Source organism: Lytechinus pictus, chromosome 11, assembly GCF_037042905.1.
Source record: "Lytechinus pictus isolate F3 Inbred chromosome 11, Lp3.0, whole genome shotgun sequence".
Taxonomy (NCBI): domain Eukaryota; kingdom Metazoa; phylum Echinodermata; class Echinoidea; order Temnopleuroida; family Toxopneustidae; genus Lytechinus; species Lytechinus pictus.
Window position 1 is genome coordinate 5,484,468 of NC_087255.1, and position 14,943 is coordinate 5,499,410.

Below are 14,943 nucleotides of genomic sequence, written 5' to 3' on the forward strand. Positions count from 1 at the left end.
ACCACCATCATCATCATCACCACCAACACCACCACCTCCACCACCCTCATCATCATCATCATTACCACCACCACACCACAACCATCATCATCCCCATGATTGCATCATCAACTCCTGTAGTAGATATAAGATACCAGTGAGTAAAATAAAACACAATCATTCAAACTTCTTCATAGTTTGCTTCATTTATTCTAGTGACAATAGAGAAGCAGCATCACAATTTTGTCATAGCTCTATCTACCATTTCCATCAAATCCCACTGACCATAAATAAGAATATAGTTGGCAAGGAAATAACATTTCCATTTTCATAATCAAGAGGTCATCTTCGGCTTGCACCAAAGAGACTTAAGAAATGTATTCTTTGGAACTGATTTGCCACTTATAATCACATCACACTTAAGTATTCTACTCAAATAAAGCTCTGTATTTACATAATATACATTTTCAAACATACGTCGTACAATAGTGGCAGGAAAATGTGCCAGTTTACACTGTATTGAGTTGATTATTGAAGTACTATTGAGACAAAATATGTAAGCAGAACAAAATCTAGAAACTCTATTATCAAAACGAAGCAAGCACAGCATCGATCCTTACACAACAAAATGTTTTCTAAATGACGCGATACTTGGCATTTTACGAATGACAGAAAAATATAGGGAACTCAAACATAAATACCACTGCAAAAGTAAACAACTTTTAGAGATTCATATTTTATCAATGACATGCTTGAATCAAGGGCTGAACAGTAATATCTCTTTTTTTTTATCAAATAATCATGTAAATTAACCTACATTCCAAGTAAACCTTACACTGCAAAAACTCCGGTGTTGATTTAACACCAGCCCGGAATCTATATACATGTATGTCCACACCAGAGAAGTATTGAAACAACACCAGTTTGGAATCAAACTGATGCTGTTTTAATACTAATTGTTGCTGTATAAATACCTATCTAGTGTTAGAGTAATACCAAAGCTGGTGTTATTTAACACTTATCTGGTGTGGACATATATAGATTCCGGGCTGGTGTTAAATCAACACCGGAGTTTTTGCAGTGTATTGCATGTAGTTCATTGCAGTTGAGCAAGGTTAGACCAGGGTTAGACAATATTAACAAAAATGCACTTCTTTTGTCAACTACATGGCGTGGCAGTGTCATCCACTATGCCTTGTTGTTTTGTACGAACTATTCTGTTACATCAACCAAGCAGAACAATTATATATCATTGAAAATCAGATTTGAAATATGAAACTGGAAGTTGCTGCAGGTTTGTATAGAGTCAACAGTCATAAAGGATATCCTTATCATGTGCTGTTCATTCACAGACAAACATAAGTTTTGCTGGTGAGAATGAACTCGAGGAGAGAATCCCCATAAGTGATTGGAAAATATTGATTACTATGCAGTATAAGCACCTAAGAATTGGATGTGCGGCAAGATAGCTGAATCGCCAAAATTACCAGAAAAGAATTGTGAGTCACAAGAGAGTGGGACTGAACACGAATGTTCTGCCAAGGTTGTAGGCAATCATTAATACAAATAGTATTTAAGGACTGTCAATACAAAGCTGAAGTAGATAAATACTGCTTCCATACCAATCTGCTACAATGGATAAGCTTCAACAATGCATTAAATGGGGATTTCCAAGGCTCTTTTTATCATTTCGGGGGTGAAATCACAGAGCCCCCATGTAATGTTTCGTTATTCCATGCCAAGTCAGCAGTATGCATAAAATGATCATGAAAGATTGAATAAAAACCAATACAAATGTAGTCTTGATGGCTTTTCCCTGTGATGCTAAACTGATTCATAGTTTAACCCAATCAATGCGTGAAGGTGTACTTTACTCGCAACAAAGGGCTATATAAATCAGATCTGCATACAGTACAGACCTTGCATTGGGATTTGCATAAAGTTTAAAGGTTACACAACTGATCCTGTAAGGTAACGTAGACGGTAGAACCAAGCTACACACATGTGCCCACAATTGTATTATACTATGACGTGGTGCCCTAATTCCAAGCTGTTTTCAACTTTAAGTACGCCTTTGTTGGGATGAATACAATTACAAGGAGTTCAAAATGTAATTGTTCTTTTATAATAGCAGTTACAAACGACTGACCCTCTGAAGCTCAGTACAGAGTGAAGAGCCTGGCCATCTCATCATTCATAACAAAAGGTCCCTCAAAAGGTTCACTCAATGAATATATGGTCTTTAGAGAGAGGCTGCCATGTGATTTACATGGTGTGACAAAATGGGTTGGCAAAAAATAATATGGTTTCCTTTGTATTTTAATTTTCCTTGTTTTTTGTTTTTTTGTAGCTACATGTACGGATAAGTTAATATGTTTGTCTCTCATTTTCAGAAGGAAAGTCCCCTGGAGAGATGCCAATATCCACATGCATAACAATTAGGCCTCCTAAGTTGGCTTTTAAATTCTATTGACCTAATAAACCAATGAAGGGCATCAAATCACATGTACAATGTAGCTGAAATGAAATAATAAATGCTGGTAGATAATTGAACAGAACGGGGGAGGGGGGGGGTAGATCTTTATATAAACATGCATCTACACACAAATTATATCAATAGGCTTAGATTGAAGCCTAGATGCAAGTACATTTTTATACCATGGACCTACATTGGGCCATACAGCAAACATGCTTATACCAGGGACCAAGGATTGGTTCAACCTCCCACTTCCATGGCTCATCCGAACATACTGTAGCCATTACATAAATACCAATGTCTCATGCAATTTCAATACACCAGATGTTTATGGTTTGAACATATGGTTTCAGAACTCGATATCCCACACAGACTTCCACAATGCATGATCGGGTATCATTTCACATAATTTACTTGGCATGTAAATACATGTACAGCCGGAATAGATAAATGCATACAGGTGTAATACTCCCACATATTAGCTGCATATAGGCATACTTGTATAAATGGTGTAAAAAAGACCATCTCGATTCATAACCTAAGATGTCATGAAAATCAGGTGGAATAGATTGAATCAGCAAATGCAGACAAATTAAGTAGGAAGCCAAAATGTGCTTAGAGCCTTAACATTTGAACTTCACACATCTGTAATGAATATTACATGTAAGAGTATCTCCTGAGATTTGCAGTTCTACAGCAAATGATGACTTCCACTTGCGTGTGTCTGGGGAACTAATCTATAAGCTTTGCTAAGTTCAATGCAATGGCCCTTATCGAGCATTAGCACAAGATTATTGAAAATAAAAGAAAGAAAGGGAAGATTTTTTAAGAGGATAAAAGCTCATTACTTGGAGATCAGAATAGAGTTCTATGCAAATGCATCAAATATAACAAAAGTAAATGCATTCAATGTAGTATTTCAAATTTTCAACTGTACTCTAGAAATTGGTATCATATCTATCTAAATAAAAGTGAACAAACTTTTACGAATTGGTCACACGTGATATGGTGTGATAGCAGCTTTATCAATTCAGACAAAATAGTTATTCTACCTGAAATCGGAGGGTCAAAAGTTGTTCAGGTCCAGTACATGTATATCAGCCCACTTCAAGAAAGATAAAAGTACTTGGCAAATATTTGAACAGAGTCAGACAGACAACTTTATCAGTTTGAGAATCATGGACTGCAGATGAACTCTAAAAGTGCTTTCATGTACCTTGTTCTCATAGCCACAATATGATAAGATATGGTTGTTACCCTGTAAATATAACTAATCTGGAAATCTGGAGTTTCTACCCCCCCCCCCCGAAAACATTATCTACAAAGTATATAGGCCTACATCTTAGTATTGAAATATACTCCATAGTTTAAAAATACAGCTTTGGAAAATTCACATCGCACAATTCCCAATCCAATTTACTACAACTTTACGAAACTTTGACAATCGGTCGCAGACATTGCAGTTAGTTACTTGAACGTTTCATCTCACTTCAAAGGAGTTGATGAAGTACCTGGCAAATATTTGAAGAGTTATCAATTTTAGAATCATGCGATTTGAAGAGAGTTCATGTACCTCGAATCTTTTCATCACAATATGATTAGAGCGATACACTGCGTTTGTTCATCCCTTAACACGATCAGTAACCATGATGTCAATAACATTAATACAATTCTTCGTACTTAGTTGCCTTTAGTGTCGTTGGAGAATCCTTGCATTGTAGATAAAATATGATAGATAAAACAATGCCATTTAGATATTACATGTATTTTTAATCATCTATGTAGGCCCCTTTAGGATACATCATAATATTTCAATTTTTAAATGGATCAATGACTACAAGTCATGCAGATAGGTACTATTGAGCATATTTTTGCAGCATTTTTTTATAGCTTTGGTGTGATTTATCTCTAGTTCGCATGTAGGCCACTACAAGATACATCATAACATTTTTATTTCTTTTATGAATGGATCAATAACTACATGTAAATGCTCATTGCATACGGTAGTGTTTGAAGCAGATTTTTTGCAGCATTTAAGTAGGAACTTTGGTGTGTATGTCCTATACTATCGATGTTGAGTCTACCAAACTAATTATTTTGAAACAAAAGTATGGTGATTCCAATGGATTGATTGTACTGGTAATTTTACACCTCTTTTAGGCTTCCCTGGTCTACTGGAAGCCTTCAGAATATATCTCTTGCCTTGCTTAAGAAACACGGATCATACATATTCTCTTGGGATCCAAGCCTGGAATGTTAGCTTGACCCGATGGGGTCAGGGGGATAGCATTGAATATATGAAACCCTATAACATGAATACACATTTAATGGCATTGAAAATATTCCCAGTTGCTGGCCTGGGAATTAATACCAAAAAGTTTATCAAACCTAGGAGGAACTTCTTGGGTTTCCTCCAAGATTGAAAAAAAGAGGCAGAAAAACAACTTTTTGAGAACTTTGGTTCTGAAATTTAAGTATTGATGAGTCCCTGGTACATACATAAAGGTAACACAGTTAGGATCCTAGAAGTACAGTGTATTCTGCAAACCATACATGTGTACATGACTATGTAATATATAGTAAACAGTACTAGATTCCTAATTTGAAGTACAAGTTCTCTCTCTAGATTATGCTAAACTCAATTATCCAATTTGAATAGCATGATAAAGCATGGAGATGTATCTGTATGGTTTAATAGAGCATAGAGCTATTAATAGCTCCATGGTTAGAGCATGGACTTGCCTTCAGAATGAAAGCCTAAAAATTATGATTTATGAGTGGGCGGACAGGCAGGGAAGGAAATTTCATCAGGTTTCAGGAAGGAGGCCTTGAACCCCTGACCCATTAATCTACCCACTGGGTCTAGTCATGTGACCTTAGCAGCAATCAACGCTGAACTAAGCACTCTGGAGGATAGATTGGAAGAGGGATAATTTTGAAGTATAAAAACAGCTGCAATACACTGTATTTCCTATTATAGCATAGAAATTTCATTATAATTTGTTTGTGAATCATTGGAGTGGGTGTTTTGGGAAATGGGGAAAAACTGGACTAAAAAGTACCAAAAAATATAGTACAGGACAGGAGGAAGCCAAATATCTATACATGTTGTATAACAGTTGTATAACAATTCGTTTTACAAATTAAATTTAGGTATTTGTTGCTTTTTTCTCTTCTGAATGTTATTCTTCACTTTCTTGTGATAATGATAAGATTGTCTAACATAGCAACAACCAATACAGACACAAATCACACAATGGACACAAGCCAAAGACAGAAAGTAATAAATTACTGAAGTTGGTACATTGTACAACATGTGTCTGGTAAAAAGTTTGAGAACAATGTTAAATTCTATTTCAAAAAAAAAAAAAAGGGGGGGGTGTGCATATTAAAGGTCTCTGGCCACTCTCTACAATTGTACAAAGTAGGCCTACATCATCATATTGTAATAATTTGAAGAATACCTATGACTGGAAATGGTGTATGCATAGAGCTATAGCTCTATGGTGTATGCTGGTATACCTAGTAACATAGACCATGGACCTAGGTCCATGCATAGACACAGGCACTATGCTGGTAGAGCCACCACTCCAACCATGGACCTATTACGAATAGGTCCATGCTCCAACCAAGCTTTGAAAGCATGCTTTCTGACCTCGGTAAAATGGGGTCAAAAGGAGGAAGAAAGCCACTTTGCAGTACACTGTCCAAATACAGTTAACAGTAATTGCCCGGGCCTTTGTTAATTTGCCTGGTCTCCTTGGGATGAAATACATGTGTATATAGTGGCAATGGTGGGCAATAAACATGCGCATGAATCAAAGCAGGTTTGGTACCTGGAATCTGGATATAAATCCAGTTTTACATGAAAGCCTACTTTGTAAAAAAGAGAAAATCATCATATATTTTGCAATACTGTAGACATCCTAAATCAATCTGCTGAATAATCTCACAAACATACAATGATATGGAGGCAACATTTTGACTTGGTGCTTGTAATTTGTATGAATTTCAGAAAATTTAGAAATGATGCAGGCCCTACATGTACATGTAGCTACAAAATTATTATAGCAATTATTAGCATTTTGAGCTTTCGAATCTCAGCATGTACATGTTCATGAACTCAACAGCCTCTACTCTAAGCATATATTTAGTATTTTCTAAATGGGTGCAACATGGTTAGAACAACTTTATTAGCAGGTGAAAACCAATAAAACAGGAAAAATGGAAACCTCTGGTTTTGTGCACAAAGAGTTGATCACTAACACAAAGGTTAAGTAGGTAGGTCACTTGCTAAATTGATCTCAAAAGTATGAGGGGAAACGGTTAAAGACAGGAAATACTGGAGAATGCATACCCTCACAGACATCTGGAATTATGTATTTTTTTATCAACAGATAACACCCCCTTCCTGTATCAGTATTCCATAACATGATGCCTTGTATCAATATAAGCAGCATTTACAATAATGACATTTTGGTATGAGGTGCTTTCATCACAAGCCAGGGACTAAAAACAATTTGAACTTTGACTTCTTTAAAGGTAGAAGACGGAAGTTGCAGCAAACAATTATTTGTGAGAAAGTCTTTTAAATCAAGGTTAATTGTCAAAATATTATCATACATCTAGATCTGGTACAATAATGTAAACTTATCTTTGTAAAATCATGAAATCTTAGCTCAAAATCTATAATTCTGATGATCGCTAACACAGAATTTAAGCGTTTGTGTGGGACAGTGTATTAATATTGCTTCGAAGAATATCCGATATTTGATGGAATTCTGAGCTTATTTTGCTCATTCAAACGCGTTTTCTTTCAGAGCTATTTGGCACAGTATATTTTTTATTAATGAATACAAACACTTTTGTGGTAATTACATTGGATTCTGTTCAAACTCATTTTGAGATCGTTACCATACATGTAACTGGTATTTATCTTTAACAAAGGAATGATGAAAGCACTTACACTTGAACTCTGCCACAATAATCCCCCATAAACTGAAGACAAAAGTTCTATGTTGTAAAATAAAAATGAAATAAAATCCGCCTTTGATACAACTCATTCATAAAATGTCATGTATAAACATCATAAACCCACAATGCAAGGGTGCCTACTGTACAGTATGGGATCTGCAAAATATTTTCACCTACTGAAAAGGTACAGTTTTCATAAGACCATGAACTCAAATTCCACACTCCTACTAAATTAGGTCTAAAGACACCTACGCATGGCTTGATTGCTGCAAAATAAATTTGACCTTTATATTTGACCTACATGTACAGGTAGAAGAGTATATCATATCTGTTTCCAGTTTCTCCTAAAACTCTCGACATGATGTAACGCATAATTCTGGCCTGGACACGGTCAATTTCTCCATTTTACCAGCTGAACCCCTCAACTTTGAGTCTGGAGGTGGAAGCAGGGTGCCTCATTGAATTAGTCTCAAATAAAAGGCAAGTTAAGGGAACATGCCCCAGAGAAATGATTCATGTATCCTTGATAGTATAGCAGAGTCAAAGTCAGGCAGTGTCAGCTAATGACTGTCCTATCCCCTGACAGCAAGTTGTGGGCGTCATGCCAAGTATGCTAGATATATCTTGTTTCTGAGGTTGAGATCATGAACTAGGACGGGGGAAGGGGAAGGGGAGAGGGACTGGCCGTGAAAACACAGTGACGCATCAACACATGGATATGATACAACCCGGCCAAGTAAGACAAATGCATGCGATCAATTGCAAATTGGAAAGAACAATTCGGGTGGGTGTTTCATGAAGCTTTTTACAAGTTAAAAGCGACTTTAAGAACAACTGGCAAACTATTCTTATGTGCTAAATAATCTCAAATTAACATTTATGGTATCATTTACCACAAATAAGGATCACAAGTCGTTCTTAAAGTCACTCTTAACTTCCAAACAGCTTTATGAAACAGCCCCCTGATCAGTTACCAGTCTTTTTCTAGCAAAAAGGTGTATGAAATAAATTTGTTTGGCTTTTGCCATTTTTTGATTGATCGCAAATTTTGGTTTTAAAGGACCCAGAGACACAACTTAACAGTCCTTGTTACATTCTTCTTGTAATAAAAAAAGTTTCTTCCTTTGTTCATAATTGGGAAGACGACGAGTTAGCAAGGGGTGTAGGCCTTAAACAATTAACACAATGTATGTTCGTTTGGCAATGACATATTCATGGAGGTTTAAACACCTAAAAAAGCCTTACATGTAAGCCTACATTACATTTCATATTGGACTTACTCAAATATTTGAAAAACTAAAATATAGAGTTCTCTCAGAAGTTGTTTCTGTTTGGTTAAAAAGATCTCATTCAACATTTTCACTTTTCAAAACAAGGCCAATAAAAAAAAACTTAATGCAAGAAACTATTTAGTACTAGGTATTACGTTGTATGTGCAAGAAGTATATTCACCCAATTTTCAACCACAGAATTTATTTGGCAAATGAGGTTGAAAAATTTACCAAGGATCTGACATATCCGGCCAATGCATTGACTGGCATATCTTTAAACAAGCATAGATATTTACCACTACTCAAGTAACAAAACCTCCATCTCCAAATAGGTAATACACATATTTGAGAGAGTGATAAAGAAGATGTGTTAGCCCTGTATCCTCTTTGACTGGGCACAGTGGTTAGATCTTTCTGGGAGAGATCCAATGCAAAGAAATCAATCAATATACTAGCTTGCCATTATAACAAGAAGTGATTAAAGCATTCAGAAGTTATGAACACAACACAATGTACGTATATAGGGGTATCAAATCAATGAGAAAGAGATAAAGAAAGAAACTCATCACCCCTCCCCTCAAAAATACCCTGTGGTCTAGTATCTAGGTTAGATACATTCATATTGCACGATATGTAATGTACAAGTTGCTTCAGTGCTCCTTCTAGTACATGCACCCCTCTAGTAGGACATTTCACTGTAACATGAAACCATTTAAAAGCTGCTCTCATATTTGGAAGACATTCTTTATCATGGTGCACAATACCCAAGAATTAAATATTCCAGTTTTGGAAGAAAAATAAGTCTATTAATGTACACAGTCCTTTATCATCTACAATTACATTTTTCTTACTTTTTAAATAATCTAAACTTGATGTGCTGATTATTTTTCATTTGCATAAAGTGCACACAACTTCATTTCATGAATTCAGCAGCCATGAAAATAATCTGCAAAAGTAAATTACCACATTTCTGACTGAAACTTTGAGCTCTCCAGTTGAGATTTGAAGACAAATCTTTTCAATCCCAAAGCTCAAGATCCTTAGTTCTTTGGCAAGTTTTCTCACTCTCGTCAGCATACCTCAGGCAAACATACTGCTGCTCCGGAGTCAAGTCATGGACGACAAAGAAATACAGGTAGTTACACATCGTCCACTTAGTACTGAACAAGGCGAAGCGGGGCGTGTCAACAAGGCCGACTCCCAAGTCCTCGGCAAGGACTCCCATGTAGGCATCCTCGACCGGGAATGGGTGATGGTACGATGTCCGCTTGGCAATTTTGTGGACGACATCGGAGGAGAGCAGGTACCCTGTTCCACTGGCATACCATGGGTAGGAATCTCTGGGGTAGTCCTTCCAGGACACGTACCACTTGCTTCCCGGGTCTCGCACCACCTCTCGACTCCTCATCTTGTGGCCGACATATAAGTTTTTTGTTTGATGGTTATGTCTAGTAAGAAACTCCACCAGACCTTTGGTATTTACAAAGCAATCATCATCCGTCTTCAGAAGATACTGCGATTGGCAAGAGTCAGCTGACCACATTATCCCATGCTGGACTTTGTACGTAAGGTTCCGATAACTGTCAACGTAATCTCCAATGAGGATATCTTTGTGCTTTTCACTCTCGTCTTCAATCTGCTCATTTAGTAAAGAAGAAGTTTTACCAATTAAAAATATGGTCTTGAAATGAGTTGTATTCAAAACTTTGGGGTCTCTATATCGTGCCCATGTATGTCTTATTGCTGTCCTCCTTTTGGTATTTTCAGGTGCTGATGTGACAATTAACAGGAGCAATGGTTTGACGGTACAATCAGGGCCAGCTGTGAAGACATCCGCTAACTTTTGCACATCCCATTCTGGTTTCATGAACTGATCAGCCGTATCCTGGTCTTGCTCCCACTCAAGTTTGTGTCGGCCTTTCACTGAAGAAGACCGATCATTCAAAGTTGGCAACGTTCTTGAGATTCCATGGCCGCTGTCAAGATCGATGCTGATCCGCAACCGGTTTTCCTGGAAGATTTGAGAGTCTATGACGGCAAGAAGGAGCAGGAGGGATATGCTAAAGCCTGTGGCGACTAGAACCGAGGTTGTCCCAAGAAGTTTCATGAATATTATTCTCAGGACTCGCAAGAGGATTGGTGACATGTTCAAATGGACTGGCATTTTGTCAAAAGTTTGTGAGCCTAGTGATGATGGCAATTCACTAGCTTTGTCATTTGTGCTTCAATTAAGAAATCCAGGTTAAAATGAAAAGTGTCAAATCTTGTTCAGCTAGCTTGTCCACTTAATGTTAAGAAGACCTCCATAGACATGGAATATGACTGACCATCCATGATGAGTGAATAAACATTGCACTTTTGCAGTAACTCCCAGCAAACAATGATTAATCGCAACACATATCTCTTTCAGCATTCAGCTTTAATATTCAGCCAACTTCAAAAAATCAGGATCCTCCTTGCAGTTGCACTGGCCTGGCCTCATCTGCTGAGCAGATCTAGAAGTATAAGAATCAAATATTTGGTTACAATATCCTCAGCTTCTATTAAGTTCTTCTGGACAGAGGGAGTAAAAGTGAGGCATGTTGTTGTCAGTCATCTTGCCTCCCCAATTCAATTGGATCTGTCCATGGTCATGTGTCGATGAGCCACATCATGGGTTTGTTTACAAATGAGTCCAATAATTACTTAGAAATGACCGGTAGTAGCAACTTGTGTCGAGATGTCTCGCAAAGGCTAAGCCTAATTCCTGCCACTTCTCCCTCTAATTTTGTTTTAGTTCACGGATGAATTAAGAACTGAATTGGAATCCGTCGAATTGTTCACCAGTTTAAAATGTTTAGAAACTGTAAAAAAGGTCGCGGGATCCTCATCATCAACATCCGACTGGATCCTCGCGCTGATGATAAATGCAGTGCATGCATGCATGCATTGCAGTACAGTATAGTAGTAGTGTGTGGATCGATCGAGTGGCTTCAATTCATGAATACGTGTGTGTATTTCGCTAGAGCTGATTGGCCATGCGTAGAGGCTCGGCGGAGGAGAAGCTGGGTCGACAAACTTTTGCCGTAAAGCCGTGTAATCAAGGTGAACAAACTTTGCCAAAAGTAGTTTACAAAATCAGACCTTGTAATATTTTATCAATGTTATTAGGATGAAAAACACAGCGAAATCAACCAAACATATACCATGTGTGTACTGTACTGATTATTCTCTTAGGTTTCAAATGCTCAATAGAATTATATGTACATCATGTAAGATAAATGCGAAATTAAGAAATCATTTTTTGTAAAGTGTTAAAATGAGGATTTCGAATGAGACTAAGAAATTCGGACGATGAGGAGCTGTAAAAGTTTGTTCACCCGATTTCCCTGCGCTTTGCAATTTGCCTAAATTACTTTTTCCTATATCGATTAATACCAAAGTAGTGGCTCGGCTGATGAAAAATTTGGGATGCTCCATCTCTGGGTGTACAAGCTCAAAGCACAGGCGGCCCATGACGAGACCGAACGCAAATGAATATTTTATAATTATGAATTTTAATTTTAAATGTGGAGTCTGTAAATCGCAATTTACACGGAACCTGGACGAGTGTGTTTTCCTGCAAATTAGAGTAGAATAGAGATCCCAATATGGCTTCCACAAGTGACAAGGAGTTTGTTGTATTAATCATTACTAATTTTTATTGACTTTTGGTTCATATTTCTTATAGGCCTATATATAATTGTTGTCTCGATATTCTCCAGCTAAGTAGTCTAATGAATAACTTTTCATTTTCTATACATTTGAAGCTAAGATCGAGCATGGGGCTACTTATATGGGGACATGAAGATTTAATCAGAGATGTCAATTGGCTCATGTCTAGGCATGTGAAATAATTCCTTCATGATACCCAGATTCATAATTCAGCCCATAAGATTTTTTTTAAGTTTACCCCTATGCTGCCAACAGTTGGGTGCCTAATTAATTTACTCTTTAGCTAGGCTAATATTCAATTGTTATAAATTAACCAACGATGTTTAGGCCCTGTTTAGGAGTCTGGGTTGTGGAAATGCGACTGGCCATCTAATACGGGTCTGGATTTAAGAGACTAACGCTTATTTCCCCCGCGCGACGAAAAAGGAAAGCTGATCGAGGTCGACAAACTTTCTCCATGATTACGGAAACAGACAACGAAAGGGTAAACATTGATGACGTCAGCGTTTAGCCGACTCGTGGTCGGGCTCGTGGAATGCTATGCGATATAAAAATATCTAGATGTCCATATATGCGTTTATCAGATCGAGGGAATATAGAAGCCCTATAGAAGGCATATTATTGAAGGCATATTTAAGTATGAAATTTCAGTGTTGAAGGAAAAATATAATTTCGTCTTTTACTTCTTCCTCCAGTCTTCTTGTTCGAATTCACAATCATTTTGGCCGGCATTTTGCCCTCTTTGTCTTCGTCCTCACTGCAGGAACAATCAAGATACATAATTATAATAATTGCAGACAGTTATTAATAATTTATCTTGATTTTCCATGTAAAATATTTCAATATTGTTATGATATATTGTACTTTTCATCTTTGCGTATACTTATTGTTAAAGCCATTGAAAACCAAATTTCTTTGTATTCGTACATTAATTGACCAATAAAAGAAATCTTGAATCTTCTTTTCCATATCACTCTTTCATCATCCGTCTTCGCTTTCATCATCTTATTATCATCTTTTTCCACCTCCTTTCTTCTTTTTCCTTCTTCTCTTTGTCCATCCCCTTCTCACTTCCCTACTAATATTCTCCTCATTTCCTTCTAATTTCTCCCTTTTTCTTTAGTCATCTATACATCTATTTCTACAGGTGAGGCCAAACAAATTATAATACTAATAATAATATATTACTCAGTTGTGTGTCCGGACTATCAATTTTAGAAAGTAATTTGGAAAAATTTACAAGGGAAGTTTTATCAATTTTTAGTACAAAATGTCAGGAAATATTATAGAGAACAAAATAGAAGATGATTACAACTATTGAATTCGTATTTTTAGTGTAATCCAAAGACAAAAAAAGAAGGCTTCAAAATTATAAAGTGTCCGGACACCCGACCCCCCATCCATTTTTTTAATTCTCCCATCTCATTTTTAATTCTTCCCTTCCCTTTTCTATCCACACCTGCTCCAACTTCTTCTATTCCTGCCCCCCCCCCCCACTCCCTTTCGAATTTTGTTTCTCCTTCATTCTCTATGACCCAGGTTAGTGGGGAATTTCTTACTGGCATCAATTTTTGTCTTATAAAATGCAGGAATATGTGAGAAATACGTTTTCTCAAAATAACAAAAAATGCATTTTAGAAACAGTTTTTATTTTTTGTAGTTGAGTTGTGAGAAACACATTTAAATGGATTTTTAAGAAAAAAAATCCATCCAATTCAAGAAAGTCAGAGTAATTCATTAATCTTCAGTTTTAACTGGTGATGTCACATGCCACAGTTTTCTTTCTTGTTTCTAAATTAACTGCCATTTATGGAATTTAATAAGCAAATCGACACCAACAAAATCAAAATTTGAAAATTTCTACCCATTACCCATTACCCATTAATGGGTTTTGGCCAACACATTTTGATAAATTTTATCAAAGTCAAGTTGGCATCAAGGTGTAGTTTCCCTTCATTCAAGGTTAACAAAGTTACATGTAATTGAATTTGTAATAACGGGTATTTGAATTTTACATGTATGAATGAATTTAGGATCAAGGGGATAATTCATAATTTATCAATTTCATAAGCAGAGTAACAAAGCAAAGTAAAATAAAGAAATCAATATAATAACATGAACAAATAAAATTGTACACTTTAGATTGCAATTATAACCCGAAATAGTTTATTCATTTTCCATATGACAAAGCAGTAAGGAAATCTGTACATTGTACACTTACATGACTATGTAAAATATCATGATAATAAATCATCCACATGAACATGACAAATAAAATAGTCTGGCAGTTATATGGTATGGGGACCGTTGCAAAAAGAGTTGCAATCAATCGCAACTCTAAAAATCACGCGCAACTTGATTTTCAATCAATCAACAGCGCGCATTTGGGACTTGCGATTTATTTCTTGGCTTACGAAACTCTTTCTGCAACAGGCCCCTGGTCCCCTACGTCTGCGCAGTGCCCCTTGTCTGCGCACACACGTATCTGCCTGATTCTAGTAAAGAAAAAATGCGAAGACCAAAAACTTGACACATGTAATACAGAGAAAG

At 36.7% G+C, this 14,943-nt stretch overlaps 1 protein-coding gene across 1 annotated transcript; it reads right to left on the reverse strand.

Moving 5' to 3' along the window:
- Positions 1 to 166: 166 nt before the first annotated feature.
- LOC129270740 (beta-1,3-galactosyltransferase 5-like) lies at positions 167 to 11,676 on the reverse strand. The gene has a single exon (XM_064106485.1). It carries the CDS (start codon positions 10,862 to 10,864, stop codon positions 9,719 to 9,721), a length of 1,146 nt encoding a protein of 381 aa, XP_063962555.1. The 5' UTR covers positions 10,865 to 11,676; the 3' UTR covers positions 167 to 9,718.
- Between the last annotated feature and the right edge of the window lie 3,267 nt (positions 11,677 to 14,943).

Coding starts and splice junctions, on each gene's coding strand:
- LOC129270740 (XM_064106485.1), bottom strand. CDS start 10,864: ATGCCAGTCCATTTGAACATGTCACCAATCCTCTTGCGAGTCCTGAGA.